The 16,862-nt window shown below is 38.6% G+C and overlaps 1 protein-coding gene across 1 annotated transcript in view; it reads right to left on the bottom strand.

Annotated features, from left to right (window-relative positions):
* Positions 1-16,862, bottom strand: part of ihha (Indian hedgehog signaling molecule a) — a 70,243-nt gene that overhangs the window by 23,214 nt on the left and 30,167 nt on the right. The window contains exon 2 of the mRNA XM_088606823.1: positions 14,296-14,557. Coding sequence (XP_088462949.1) covers positions 14,296-14,557 — 262 coding nt within the window. The remainder of the gene's footprint in view (positions 1-14,295; positions 14,558-16,862) is intronic.

The following is a 16,862-nucleotide window of genomic DNA, read 5'->3' as shown; positions in this document are numbered from 1 at the left end:
CTGCAGCTCTCAGCTGGCTACCCACTGAAGCTAAGCAGGGTTGAGCCTGGTCAGTACCTGGATGGGAGACCTCCTGGGAAGCTATGGTTGTTGCTGGAAGTGGTGTTAGTGGGACCAGCGGGGGGCGCCCACCCTGCAGTCTGTGTGGGTTCCAATGCCCCGGTATAGTGGCGGGGACACTATACTGTAGTGGGCGCCGTCATTCGGATGAGACGTTAAACCAAGGTCACTATAGTGACTCTCAGTGGTCATTAAAGATCTCCGGGCATATCTCGATAAGAGTTGGGAGTTATGCCGGTGTCCGGGCCAAATTTCCCCCCTCGGCCTTTACCTTGGCCTCCAAATTGTCCCCATGTATGATTGGCTTGCACTTGCCCTGCAATGGACTGGCATCCTTCCCAGGGGGTAGCCTGCCTTGTGCTCGTTGCTTGCCGGGTAGGCTCCGGCTTCCCGCAACACCGTAAGGTATAAAGCGGTTTGGCAAATGACATGACATGACATAAGTGTGTAAAACTGCTTTTTAAATGGCCACATTTATGAGGAGGTTCGAGTACATACAGAGAGGAATGAAGCAGGGGTAGCTGTGAGGTGGAGGAGGGATGCTTGAGATGAACATGGTGTTTGAGCTCTGTTTATGCGGCTCGTTGGGTGGTAAGGTTAGGTGCAACAGGGTGAGATTGGCTTGTCTTTGATATCCCTCCCGAACTTCAGTTGATAACTTTTTAAATCAAATTTATCTTGATCAAAATTATCATGAGCATTCCTGATAAGGAATACTGTTTGTGACTTTGAATGGCCAGTTCCCAAATTCTCTTTTAAAACACTCAAGAAGTATGGGAGTGTCAGTCCAATAACATTGCTTGTAACTGCGCAGCTTGTGCGGCGATTTTGACAGTAATCAGACCCAACTTAGTTTTTATCTTAGAGGGGAATTCCTGAACATTCTTGAAGTCCAAAACTTAATTACAATAACAGGCCACTCAACCCACCAGATATGAGCCTTTTCCTATTCACTTAGTCATTTTATTGCAGCATCATTCTGAAAATTCCAGCATTTTATGTCCACAACATAACTCTGTGACTTTAGCAATACATTAATATGTACTTTTTGTGCAAAAAGGTAGTATCAAAGTATTTACTTTTAACATCTACAATCTTTACCTTCTACTTGTATCATCGTCTGAACTATCAACTGGGCGTTAACCTTACTATTCCATTTAAAATCCAAATGCATAAATCATTATTTGCCACTAGTTAGCCTGATTCCTGTTCTCTGAACCTTCCAGTATTTCCAGTATTCCAGTATAGTTCTGATTCGTGTTCTGTAAACCTACCAATATTTCCAGTATTCCATTGTATAGTTCTAACCTAAACTGATATATTCCACTGTAGCTTATGTTTTACCCTATTTGCCCAATTTTGTGCCTATACGCATTGTCAGTAAGGCAATATGCTCGCTCATTATCACATTTTCCAAATGAGCACTCTTTTACTTTAATTCTTCTATTTGAATATATCCTACAAATGTAATACTGGTGCATAATGTCAAGCTATTTCTAATCTGATTCTGGTTTAACAAGTAGAGCAAATCCTGTTAAAAAATAAACACGTTTACCATTAAATTCCAGTAGTTTATATTGATCCAGCAATTTTTTTATCTAGTTTGAAAAGATGTCTGTTGCTTTTATAGCCATCACAGTTTAATTTCCTTCTTCAGTGTTTTTTTTTAATCGAATACAGTGTTCACCATGTGCAAAGTCAAACACAACTGTACGTTTTTTTTTTCCTTTCTTCTTGATACAGTTCCTCAAGCCTTCTCTCAGTATAGGCCAGAACTCTTCCGAGAGCTACTTGAAGGTGTTACCAGTAATCTAGATGGGGATATTTCATTTTCATTCCAGTAAATTATAAATGTCCAGATGTTGCAGTTTTCTCAAGTTCATAATCTCATTGCCTTGTGTTTCCCCCATTTAAGCAACTGTCATTATTCTTCAAGGGAATGAGCTACAGTTAATTGTCACTCTCTCTTTTTTAAGGCCAGACACTGGAAGTTCCATTTCTCTGGGCCCACATACAAAACGTTTGCCCGAAGGCAATGTTGCCACGGCGCTCAAGTCTGCGACTGGTAGCCTGCGAACCGATCTGGGCAGAAGGAGAAAAGAGTAGAAAAAGAAATAAAACAAAAAAAGAGAGAGAGAACAAGAAACAGACCTTCAGACAATGCAGAGACAGTGGAAAAAGAAAAGAAAGTGAAAACAAACTGACAGCAGGGGGCCTCTGAGATCAACAGCTCTGTTGCCATTTGCTACTTCATAAGGGTGCGATGGACAAAGACTGTGACACAACAACTTAACTTTTTCAACGTGCCCTGATATCAAGCCAGGAAAAAAAAAAGCAAGCGAGAGAAAAACCAAGGCTGTCTCATTTTCAACTAGGAAAATCATTGCCAGTTTTTAATTTTTTTTAGCATAAGAACATTTCTACAGGACACTGACCGTCCTCATGATTCTACGTGTTAAAAGAGCTCATGAGTCTAGTGAGGTGAATCTGCGTAGTGGTTTACATCCAGATTGCAGATAGAGAAAATAAGGACCTGTAAAGATGCAGGTATAAAACCCCTCAAAATATAGTATTTTCATAGTTGATAAATGGGACGGATTTTGTTTGCCTTTCATAATCTCCTAAAGACATCTGTCCACACACGTGATTTGGAATTAATGAGCATTACTAAGCAAGCAGTGCCCCGAACAAGATGGTTTTTCTACAGTATTTAAGGGTATACTGGTATCTTAAAATATATTTCTATCTATAATGTGTGATACAAAAAAATATCCCAAAACTTTTTAGTACCATGTACATAATGTTTTACTTTATAGCAACAAATCAAACTTTTGTCTCTATCAAACATTCTATACTACTCTACAGCACTTCTAGGAAGTGAAGTAGTAATAATCTATGAATGGCTGCTTTATTGGTATTTTATGTAATGCTACTTATAACAATACTATATTACATTATAAAGGTATTATACTATGTTATAATATTTATAATGCTATGGTACAGTAACATTAATGTAATCCATGGTATGCCAACTAATATGCTGTACTTATACTACAGTATATTGCTCTGAATAAGGTGAATGACAGTGTTGTTGAAGATCTTAAAAATTGTCTGAGGATTCAGTAAACAGTTCAGGACACAAAATTTGCAAATAAATCAAACAATGGCTACTGCAGAAATAATGACACAATGATTTGAACGAAAAACTGACATACCCAGAAATATAAACCTATCCATTCTTCGTTGTAGCTGGAGAAAAGCATCCATGCAAGTAACTGAAACCTTTCATACTATTTAGCAAATACATAACGAAAATGTCTTTCAAACAAGGGCGCAACGTATTAAAAAGACATGTCTAGCCAACAGAGTGGTATTTATTCCCCCCTGAGACTGTTGCTGAAAAAATCCAGATTTGTTAGCCAAAAGTTACAAATATTAATACTGGATACAAGGCCCATTCCATTGGCCACCAACATAGCAACACTCATTGTAAATCATACATAGATCTAAAGTGAAACACTACAGGCTGTAGAAGTTTCAGTGGCAAAGGCTGCATCATTCACCTTTGTTATCCCCTCATACTGTAGCAGAACGTGTCTTACAAGCCAGCATGGATGCTACTGTCAATGCAAAAAAATGCTTAGAACATGAAGATGGAGATTTCCATTAGTAAACCAGCATGAGTACGAATGTCTGCTATTGGATGCGACAGAAAAGCGCATCTGGGAAAATACAGTGCCTGGCATCTTCAACTGAAAGTACAAGTAAACAGCCAAATTATTCAGGCCCAAGCAGAATAATTTCCTGAAGAGCACAAGGATGTCAAGTACGGTTATTTCAAAGGGCAGATATGCTATTGTTAGCTGCCAAACAATGTGTTCTAAAAATGTGTTCTGTCCCTACAGCAGCAGCTCATCAGGGTAAGCGATTTCCCTTCCTGATTCCCATAGTATGATGCTGACAAACAATATGGATGGGATTTTTGGATGGGAGATCTCAACTGGACATAGGTACCTTACATGAAGATGCAAAGAACTTCCGCCACAAAAAGGATTTTTAGATGAAACTACTAATCCTCTAGTTTTGTGTCCAGAGTTCTATTCACTCCTCTGTGCTGCTTCCTCATGATAAATAAAATACAGAATATATAAAGAACCCATAATAATATAACTAGTATAACTGAAATAAGCCAGTAGCTGATTCCCCAAATCTAGAACTTGGGCATTAATGTGAGCATTCATCACTAGTCTTACTGTAAATATCTAGTAGACACCATTCACTAAAAATACAAGATATCGCAAGGATCACAGTAGCTACAACCCCTTGTAAATATGTGTATCCCAATAATTAGCATTGTTGGTTTCAACATGTTAGAGAATTCAATTCAGTGTAGAATTAGTAACCCCAGTACAGTTAAACCCTTACTATCCAGCCTTTTACTGTACTACTTTTACTCTGTAAATTATTCTATTCACCATGTAACCTCTGTCACGGTCATCCTTTGATGCACTTACAGTAGGTACTGAAATAATTTAATGTAAAGCAGACATGACGTATGATCCTTGCCTAGTTTTGTCTCAAAACATTTACATCATCCGACTTCATGACTACATCAGCAGTATGTGGAGACAAACTCAATCTTACAGCCACTGAGAAGCTGGAGATCAGAAAGCCAATGGAGAAGGGTGAAAATGAGAAAAACTTCATGAAGGAACATTCAACATTAGCTTAGTGATGATCTACAGTATGACATCAAGGCTCAAATGGCTTGGCTACCAGAATTCAAGGTTTCGTTAGAAACAAGCAAAGATATTGATATCTTTGCTTAAATAAGGTTTTCTATGGCTAGTTCTATGGCTAGTTCTCTTAAGAATGTGTGGAATGTACACCCATTTCTGAACCCCTGCAGACTGAGAAGGCTTTTATGAGAAGATGGAGATTGCAGAAGCACACACATTTTCAGATGGCGGCTGTCGTGCCTAAGCCTTCATCCTGGCATCAGAAAGCTTGATGTTTTGGGGGAGAAAAAATCTGCGATCAGGGAAAATGTCTTATGCCACAAGATAAGTAGTTTACAGTATCTTTAGAAAATATAAGAAGCCAAAAGCTTTCAAGGGTGTTGCATAGCAGAACAAAGAAATGGATAGACAGAGAATCTTTCTTTTGGTTCATATTATGTCGGGGAATATTTTCACAGTTTTGACTGACAATCTGACTACTCTTATACAGTCCAAGAATCGAAGAATTCTCCAGAATCTCTTTTCTAGAGCAAGCTTTTACATACATGTTGGTAAACTATGAGGATATCGTCCACGGTTTTCTGTCAAACATGCAGTACATAATTCTGCATGTGCTGTGAAGACTAAAACTGGAGAGCCCAGTAATTTCTACGGTTCAAGAGCAACTCCTTTTACGACGAAGAGTTTGCAGGCTCCACAAACAGCAAAAGGAAGCCCATTTGCGAAACCCTGGAGGACTTCAAGAACACCGAACGCACAGTGTTGTTAGAGGAATAAACAAGAATGCAGACATCAAAATTAACCCATCATGGCCTGGATTTATTTATCAAATTCTATGAGAATTCCAGTTATTCTTCTTAGTAAGTGATGCAACTGCATATCATTAAAAGCAATTTTCTGTGCTGTACTTCACTGTAATATCTACTTCTGTGCTGTAATGGATGGATTACAACTCAATGGTGAGTAATGTGTTTAATTTTCCTTGCTTTATTTGCAGCTTCGGTCTGGCGAGTGAATTTATCTTGTGTGTGCATTGCCTGGAATAATTGGTGCTGTGTGTTTGCAGTGTCATCATTTCAGTCATGGCTGAAAAACGTTCTAGTAATGTGACAAGCAAGCCGAAACCTAATTCCAAATGCCTTAAATTCCAAAAAGGAATTAAGGTATGTGATGTCCTTGCTTGAATTACAGTTTGATTATGAAAGTACTACATAGTAATAATATTGTAATAGGGGAATTTTGTTTCGTTACAGTCCTGTGATAATACTGACAATGATAGCCACGGTCAAGTCTGAACATGCATTTACACATAAGAGTGTACTACTGCTTAATAGTTTTAATTCACTACATATATATGAATTCAATATTTTGTTAAACATATATAACAACCTACACGGACCTTCCTCATCAGGAATAAATTATCTAAAATGTCACCAGGAATTTTTAAACACTTTCTACATAATGTTAGTTGGACAGATTTAGGAAACAAAAGCTAACCAATTGCATTTCAAATCCATCCGATTATGACAAGCGAGCATTCCTTACAGACTTATTTCAAAGCTTAATATTCATAGCCTTATATATTCATAGGAACTCTATTCATTGCCTATTCACTGATAACACAACTCTTGCCATGGTTATAGAGTATGTTGTTCCCTTGACAATACAATGTATGGCTTTTTAGATGCTTTAATCCTTTAAGTAGCTGTATGTAGCTGAAAATGGCCAAAGAGGAGTTGGATCCCATCTCTTCTCTTTGTATTATGTTCAGTTGTGTCAGAGTGCCCAATAGAGAAAGTCTGGAGCTAGGACCCACTTGCCGCACTGTAGTTTAATTGGTCTCAGTTACGCCCTTTGAGTGTATGCAGCTCAGGTGCTCTTTAAGGTCTGCTGACCAGTAATTACCTCAATGCATGGAGAGCTCTCGACATCATTATCAGCCTGTGAGAGTCTGACACTTACCTCACCGGCACTAATGGCAGTTTCTACCCACAACACTCCCTTAAGGCCTGTGTGCACTTCCACAGATACTGACATCGTTTGGGTCCGGTGTAAATTAAAATGTTGCCGTAGCCATATAGAAAACATTCAACTAAGACGTTGGAATAAGTCTGCATGTTTTACTTATTGTACTAATTATATTCATTCATTGTACAAAAATAATATCTATTATTTTATAGATCGCCTTTCATGTTATGCCTCATCTGTTTTATAATAAAAATAGGTATACCCACATGAATGAAATAACTATAATAAAAAAATAAACTAATTTATAAAACATGATTTGAAACTGACTGACTTGCAAGATCAAATAAGGGTGCTCATCCTACAGCCTTGCAGCCTTTCTGTAACAGAGAAAGTCCCCAAGCATTAAAAGCAGAACTGAAAGAAAGCCAGAGTTCAACAAGCTGAAATGATTTGTAGGCGTATAGGGAGTTAACAGGTCAGGGCTGTGGTCAGAAGCCAAACTTGAATAGTTTTGGTTTCCACAATGAGCTCATGAAGAATTGAAATTTGATTTGATTCTTCCGTTACTTCTGTGTTGATTTATTTGCTGCTCAATCAGGTTTATTTTAACCTACTGTAATAAAGGAGACTTTGAGCAGAATTATCCTTTTTCATTAAGTGGGACTTACTAACCAATTGAGAAATACTGGGTTATTCCAAAATTAATGCATCATGTTGGGAAAAAGTGTTTGTAAAACATTTTTATTCTGAATATGAAATAATTCAGATGAATAATTGATCTCCTCATCACAACTACTGTATATTTCACAAATAATACCTCAAATATTTCCCATACTGTATATATCCATTTTATACAGCAGATTTTGAATTATTAAATACATCTTTGAAATCACACATCTACAGTATATGAATTGCTCCAAAAGTATACTTTTATCATTACGTCAAAAACATACAGTAATATATTTTTATCCACAGGGGATACAAATAATAAATAGCCTCCAGCCTCCATTATGACTTATTAAAAGTCATTAAACACAGATGAAAGACATTATAAGCAATAAAGGATACCAGTCCACAAACATAAGTGTCTACGATTATTGTATATTACTGTATATTTATTGATATCATATCCAAAGGCTAAAATTGGTCAATCTAGACGTAGTTTGTAAGTAATTATGTACAGAAAAATAACATTTAATTTAAATCTTCAACTAGGTGATAATATTTGTATGATTTTAAATCATGGCTAGCCTTCAGGAACATAAAGTAAACTATAGGTCACATGGAAAATGTCTATGTCCCCAGGAAGAAAATTGTTAGGAAACAATGAAAAAGCAATGTCTGGGTAAATATGGAATTTAATCCACGAAAGTTATGTTTAAGATTTACAGTGCACTGGTAAGACCTCTGTCAATGTACTGTGCTCAGTTTTAGACACCATACCCCCAAAAGGATTTTCTAGATTTCAGAACAGTTCAGACGAGCATCGAGAGAGATTCGTAGTCTCAGAGGAATGTTATTTATGATGGAGAATAGGAAACACTTCTTTACACAAATTGCTGTGGGTATCAGAAATAGGCTTCCCAGCCAAGGAGTATTCAGGCAGAGAATACTCTGGGTACTTTTAAGAAATGGCTGGACAAAAAATTAGTTTAATTTAGGTTTAAAAATATGAAACCAAATGGCCTCTCCTTTGTTCTTATCCATTCATATGTACTTATCCATTACATAATGGATAAAGGTTTCTATTCCCATACAAATCATTCCATTAATGGTGTGCACAAAACATAGGAACACAGTAACTCGTATTCATTCTAAGTTATAAGATCTAAGTTATAGATCGAGCACTCACACAGATTGTTATCAGGTTGAACCTAACATCACAGGCTGACATCTAATCCTTTCAGATTAATTTCATTTTGTCAATGACTGGTACGTTTTACATGAATCTTACGTGAATCTTTGGAAAACAACCAACCAGTGTTAAGCAGTTTGGAGATCCGGGCGTGAAAGTAAACGTTTTGAACACTGAACTAATAAGCAATGTGTATACACAATATCAACCTTATAACACAAAGTTCCATATAGGACAAATTCTAATAAAAATTAAATATTAAAGAACTACTCAAATCATGACATCAAAGCATCCACTGTTGAACTATTTACATGTTGTGCAATGGAGCTCCAGGGAAACATGGAATGAAGGTAGTGGCAGTGTCAGAAAACCTCCCACAGCAGGCAGCAGTGAGCCTCATCATGATTATCGTCTGTCAACGTGCTAACATTTTAGCAGGCTATGCTTTCCAGTTCCTCTCCTGTGACAGCGAGCATAATTTAACACACTTCCCAATAGGCTGAGAAATGACACGTGATGTGGCTGCACTGTATTCACTGTGTTCTTGTCAGGAAACCAACTGGTAGAATAGGAGGATCCTAATGTGTCACCGTGAATCCCACAGAACGCGGAGTAGCACAGAAAAATAACATTTAATTTAAATCTTCAACTAGGTGATAATATTTGTATGATTTTAAATCATGGCTAGCCTTCAGGAACATAAAGTAAACTATAGGTCACATGGAAAATGTCTATGTCCCTAGGAAGAAAATTGTTAGGAAACAATGAAAAAGCAATGTCTGGGTAAATATGGAACAATCCAAAAGACAAAATCCAGGGGCTTGGTCAATTAGGGAGGCAATGAGTCCGGTAACCAGAGAAATCCAAAAGACAATCCAAAGACAAAATCCAAAAGGCGTGGTCAAAAGGCAGGAGCAAAATTAGGTACCAGAAGATCAGTCAAAAGGTTCAGAAACACACACGCACACACGCACACACGCACACACGCACACACGCACACACGCACACACGCACACACGCACACACGCACACACGCACACACGCACGCGAGACTACTACTGGAGGCTTCTCAATAGTGAGCAAGGGTTGGTGTGTGAGGGAACTTTAAATACTGAAAGGAAAGGGATGTGGTTGGATAATTGGTTCGGGAGTGAGACGTTGTGGAATCTGGTGCATGTGGGAATGTGATGGGTTCAATTAGGAATAGGACTGTGAAACAGTGGGTTTGGGAATGCAACAGCTTTTGCAGAGGAGAGTGTGGGGTGTGACAGGAATGGAACGGCGTTTGCGAGGGAGAGTGTGGGGCATGACAGTCCTAAGGAAGATGACTTCATTTAAAGATGTCTCCTTTTATTAGAACATCACACGAACGAATGCATTTCTTATACAAAAGCAAACACGACATTCATGTAATAGTGGGTCTCCTCTACACATTCATGTGTATTCAGTCTCTTTCAATACACATGCACATAAAGTAACTACATAATGACAAGCATTGTGAATTGTTTGATTATACCTGTTTTACACTGAAGTAGACAGAAAGCAGTCATGTGTCTTATTGAAATCTGTTCATTTTAATAATGATTTTACCTTCCTGAACTCAGTTTAATACTGTATAATAATGCAAATACAAATCAAATTCTGAATATTTAACACACAAAAGTAGTGCCTTTACTATTTTTTCTAACGATTTTTTACAAAGAATAAAACTAGTGTCTCACTGATAACCCATAAGAAACAGGTTCAGCACTATCAGTAATCAGCAATCTGTAAGTCTCAACAAAAGATATTAAATAAACTGAAGATATAATACTGACATTAAACATTGAGGTGATTCCCCAAAATACTAATAGAGTCTTCATTTAGTATATAACGATATACATACTGGCCATTCTATTACTAATGTAACAGACTCCCATTTAGGTTTTGCTCCAATAACTAATGAGATCCGAAGATATTCAGCTTAGTTCACCAAATAACCAACCGTCCATAATGGACTTAATAAGGACTAAATTAGGAGTTCTGCAAAGACGATTCTTTTTAAATTGTCATTTGCATTAAAATAAAAAGGTTTTAATGATCAAAACTAAATGATATCATGTCATAATGCTCACTTATTAGTATATACTTGAGTAGTTAACTGCCTAACCTACACAGGTATTTACAACCTCTTTCACCAAATGATTTCCCTTTTTACAGCGGGAGGAAATTAACCAGGCACTCGAAACAGAGCAGGGTTTACAAACAGCAAAGGCCACAGGAAGCTGGTGTACAAGTGGTAGCAATCGCAATGAATAGTATGATTACAACCAGCCTGCAGTGAGGACAATTTCCTGTTTTCCTGATGTTTACAGGCTTATCATGGCCTCCTAATAAACCCCATCTATGAATTGGCTTCATTACTCTGCTCTCCTCCCGACTGATAGCTGATGTGTGGTGAGTGTTCTGGTGCACTATGGCTGCTGTCGCATCATCCAGGTGGATGCTACACATTGGTGGTGGTGGTGGAAGGGAGTCCCCATTACCTGTAAAGCACTTTGAGTGGAGTGTCCAGAAAAGATCTATATAAGTGTAAGCAATTATTATTATAATATGAATTTTGAAACATGAGCCATGGCAGAAACATACAGTACTGTCATAAAACAGGGGAGTGTGTCCCTGATCACAATCAATTGTTGAAAATATCAAAGTATACTGTACTGGTCATCATCAGCTCATCATCTCCTGGCCATCAGCTACAGTACGGTTACCACACTTGTTGAAAACTCTTGCATGCAAAGCTTAAATATCATAGTGCTCACAAGAGACATGAGGATGACCAAGCACTATAATTTCCGATCTGTGCTTTTTATTAGTAGGAGTTCCACGGTATTTTAGCCCATCCACTTGGCAGCTATTCAAACAAATCAGTGATGCCCACCAAGAACTCTCAGAACAGTGCATCTCAAGTCTCTCCCCAGACATGTCCACAATACACAATGCACACAGGCACAATGTTCAACATAGTCTTGCACAGGTTGCAGACATGAGAACAGCATCAAACACTGAATGGAACAGCAGAAATAATTATTCACAGTCAGGGCTCTCTTCATGACAACATGGTAATGAAGTCCACAGGTTGACGTCTCACACCTGCCACCAGGTGACAAAGGTCATTATAATATTGGATTTTGAATGATACTTCATACTCATTAACACACTTTTTGATTGTGTTGTATAAGGATAGTAAAGCAAAGTTATCATGTAATAGTCTATTATTCAGTTTGGCCTGTCTCCTTAAATATAATCTGCTTGCTACAGTATACAGTATATTGTGATAAAAAATGCCCATGAAAAAGGCTTGCTAAAACCAGTGCTAATCTAGAAACCAAGCTTTAACAACGATTCCTAGACATGTAGTAAAACATAATTAAGAGTGAAGACACTTAGGAAGTGACATAACACACATTTAAAAGCACTGTATATTAAAAGTAAAAACACAGCAAATCACCAACTTAAGGGTATCTACAAAATTACACCCCCAAAAAAATAAACGGCACAACTATGTAATCTTGTTGTTGTACCCTTGAGCAAGGTAGTCAGTAAAATGCTGTACTGTTTTGGATAAACGTGCAAGTCAAATATATTAATAATAAGCATCTCTTACATCAATGAAAGTTTTATGGACCCTCCACCATCTGCACTTGCATAAATTACATAATATAAGACATATTTATCTCAACATTTAACGGTATTTAACTCAATGCATGTTTTATTAGTTTTGCATATTCCCTGTTTTAATATGTTATGCTCATTGCCAAAGGATCAAATGTCTTCCTTCAGCAAACTATTTTCTCCCTTACCCTCCTCTCTGCTCCTTTTTTGCTGAACGTCTGCTTTTTTATTTGTGGAACAAATAAAGTAATATACTAGAGAACAGCAATACACACAAAGCAGAAAACGGACAGATGTCAGGAGTAATGGTTAGCTGTGCTCAGCTAGTAACATGCAATGCAGGTGACAATGTTTAGTTGCTGTATTCCACGGTTAGCGGCAATGAAGGAGCTGCTTCATCTCCTCAGCGTCATAGTTTGAAGGCTAGGTTGTACAAAGACAAGGGGATGTATGTGTGGGAGTCCGTCGAGGAGGTGTCTGTGATCTCTTCTCACTCTATATTCCACTAACCCTATCCCACTACCACACTTCCTACTCACCATGCCTTCCCTCTGCACTACCTGAACTACCTGACAGGTCTCCAGTCATTCCAGGTGCTCGTCGTAATCCTTCTAACATTGTCCAGCTATAGACCTCTCTGCTCTCATCTTTTCTGTAGGTCTTCAAAACTGCCAGTCAGGCTGTCTTCATATCGGCCTACCCCTCATGCTGTATCTCTCCCAACATTTCATGGCTCTCACTGAAACTAGGATCTCTCCAGATCACACTACAACACCAGCTGCACTCCCCTCCAATTTCTACTGCAACGAGCCTCAGGCCTATGGATGAGGTGTTGAGGCCGATATATGCATTTCCCTCATCTGGAAATACAACACTCCTGATGAGGCACACAATCCTGTTTCCCCCCTTATCCTATTTTGACTTTTATACTTTTCACCTCATTGTCCCTGCTGTACTTTTACATCATTGACCTCTATGTCTCTCCAGACCAAATTCGTGCATTTTTTCGATTAACTAGACATCCCACAGTGCACGTTTTCTGAAGATGGCACACCACTGTTTCTATTTGGGGATTTCAAAAGAAATCTTAATTGTTCATAAGCTTTCACAATCTCCCGCTGCACACAAAGCTGGCAAACAGCTACACCTGAATTTCTCACGGAACTACAGCACTGCCAACCTCATACCCACTTCCTTTCAGCTCTGAGATCACAACTTTGTGACCTCCTCCCTGTCTCTCCCCCCTTCTCCAATCTCCTCTGGCACCGTTCATTTGTAGTCTCAAGGACAAACCTCGTTTCTGTCTTCCTCTTCACTGTCTTCTGTCAAGCACTTCTCAAGTCTGCCTATAGACAAAGCCACTCCAACCTCAATCTGTCTTTACCAGATTTTTCCAGATCTCATTAAGCACTTAGACTTTTCCTCCTGAAGGATAGACCACCATCCCCAACTCATTTTCTCCAAGACCACGTCTTGGGCAGTCCCTCACTTAATCACTCTTCTTTGGGCTCTCCTTATTATAAAGCAGCACTTCTGACTTTCTAATGCACTGTTCCACTAATAGTGTGCTTCACTGAATCTATGAACAATGTCTGGTTTCACCCAGTACCAATGTCTTACCGCATACTAACTTATATTGAATTTTGTTTCCTTTAATGAATATCATCTTCATTTGCTTAAGAGGTACAGTAATTGGTGATGTAATTTATAGTGCAGGTCATTAACATTATTCATCATAGATGTTTACTTATAATTAAGTTGAACATGGGACTATGTGGTCATTGTTCCACATGTCATGTTCTAACGCATACGTTAGGTAAGCAGGGCTGCAGTTAGTGAATACTGGAGGTGTTGTCAAAACGAGATGAGGGGACTTCCACACATCACTCAGTGAATGAGGCACTTTGTTTCAATCAATATTAATTTAGACTCACTTACGTCTAAAGCGACTTTCTGTTGTATATCAAATTGATGAGGCTGGTCCAAAAAATTAAAATGGCCGCGTTGCTCTCCACATACCTGATTTAACACTGCAGTGCACATGAGCCTTGGATTCATAGTAGACCCAGTCGAAACCCGCCTCTACGGCCAGCCGCGCTAGCATGGCGTACTTGGTGCGATCCCGGTCGGAGGTGGTGATGTCGACTGCCCGGCCTTCATAGTGCAGTGACTCCTCTGAGTGGTGGCCATCTTCATCCCAGCCCTCCGTCACCCGAAGCTTCACTCCTGGCCACAGGTTCATAACCGATATTGCCAGGGAGTTCAGCTTGTCCTTGCAGCGCTGTATGCAGTCATGGAGACACACACAGACAGACACCGGGTCAGAGACACACACAGAGGGTTAGAGACACACAGAGACTCGATGTAAACGCACATACAGTCAAACGTGTGACAGGCCAAAGACACAAAAGCAGATACTGTATGTTCAGAACAATTTACTTTAGAGACTAAGAGACAAGTGTAAACTGAGGTTCGCTTGCACATACAAGTTGGTAGACACAGAGCACAGGAAAATGAAAGGCAGGTACAAACTAGCTCAGCAACAGAAGGTTAAAAACAAAAACAGATTTTGGGAAAACGTATTAGTGAAAAGCATTCACAGCTTAAGCGAAAATGGCACAAAGACTACAGACACGCATTTCACCGCAGTTAAGAGATGGTAGGGGTAGAGGCACATGGAACGAACAAAAACAGAATAATATAAAAACAGAAAGAAGCAGCAGTTAAAACAACAGAGCTTAATTAGAAATCAAGATCTCAGTGATAATCTGAAATACTGACAGAATCACTGCTATTATTTGTCTACACAAACACAAACATTAAACCTTAAGAATTAGTGCCTAGTAGTGCAAATATTTCCCTGCAAGATAATTTACACCTGTGGCATACACAATACTGGATACTTTGTACAAGCCCACAGATTATTTGCAGTTTTACCAACGGCATCTGCTCCTTCAGAAAATAACTCTTCAGGAACCAGTTAAAAACATCATACCGAGCACTGTACCAGAAGTGAAGAGAACCATTTCGTATAAACACTGTCCATAATCAACACATTCACTTTAAATCAATTTGGTAGTCCACTGGGCATGAACTATCTTTAGTACTTACAGTTACATGTACTATATAATACAAGGATATGTCAATCCAGTAAAGTGTCTTTGTGAGTTATCTAGATATGAATGAGCACTATACAAGCAATTTAATGCTTAAGATGGTGGAATCAAAGATTTTTATTAACCTTGTTCAATGCATTTTTTGAGCTGTGTGTGTGTTTCCTAATAAAACATTCTAGAATTTATTTTACTAAAATACATATGCAGGTGTACATGTTTATACATACAGTATGCATACAGACAAACAGAATTCACCTTAGCTTTAAGAGTAACTTGTATTGTTGCAGATCGATAAATCTGACGTCTATTACATGTAAGGGTGTGGAAACAATAATTAATTGATTTAAACTAGATTATCACTTACAATAACAACAAAGGGCATACTAAACATGCATTTAAAAAAGCTTTAAGTTCAAAAAGTATTTTTAACAAACAACAACAGTAATAGACACACAGACAGATATTACTATTGTATAGTATTGTATTAGTACTATTGTATAGTAACCTATTGTATAGGTTCAGGTGGGTAGCTGCGTCAGCACCTGACACCTTGACACCTGACACCTGAAGAAGGCTCCATGGCCGAAACGTTGTGTTTTCTTTCTTCTTTTTTTCAGCATGGAATACACCTATTATTTGTTCCTTTACTGTTGTATATTTAGATTTTCAGGAGGTTTTGATAACAGTTCTCATTTCTCCATCTTAAATTACAGCCTTTGGGCAACCACAGAAATAAATTTGGATTGAGAACTGGGTAACAGAGTATACATATCATACTATATACATGTGAACTGATATACACAATGAACACTATGAATGGACTGATGTATTTAGTGGAATATCACTTGGACCTTTCAATATTCAGGACCAGGCAAACACGTGACAGATGATGCATAATGTAAACAAATACACAGGAATTCATCATTAATAATTGCTTACACTTATATAGCGCTTTTCTGGACACTGCACTCAAAGCACTTTACAGGTAATGGGGACTCCCCTCCACCACCACCAATGTGCAGCATCCACCTGGATGATGCGACGGCAGCCACAGTGCGCCAGAACGCTCACCACACATCAGTAATGGAAAGGTGTATATGAACAGCCAGGAGGACAAAAAGTTTCTGTCTGTGTCTAGGCTTGTCTAAGCTCCAGCGTGAGAGGAAGGAGAGTGAGAGATCCATAGGGAGTGCTCAATAGTAATGAGTGAAGCTGGATTCCAGACCTGTGGGACTCAATGAGAAAGAATAAAGCAAGGGAAGAAAATATAGCATAGGCTGTACTGAGGCAAGCTGCCGGAGCTGGAGAAGTGGACTGCACAGTACCTAGGAAGGGCTAATTGTTTACCCAACAGACTAATGTGTGTGAGGTAAGCAATGAAGGCTAACCCAACAAGTCTGAAAGTGAGGGCAAGTATCTGCAGCCCACTAGACCTGAAGGTAAGGGGGGAACGGCATCCTACATTCCTAG

Source organism: Lepisosteus platostomus, chromosome 14 (assembly GCF_059453375.1).
Source record: "Lepisosteus platostomus isolate fLepPlt1 chromosome 14, fLepPlt1.hap1, whole genome shotgun sequence".
NCBI lineage: Eukaryota > Metazoa > Chordata > Actinopteri > Semionotiformes > Lepisosteidae > Lepisosteus > Lepisosteus platostomus.
Note: the sequence above shows the minus strand (reverse complement) of the source record. Positions and strands in the feature narration are given on the sequence as shown.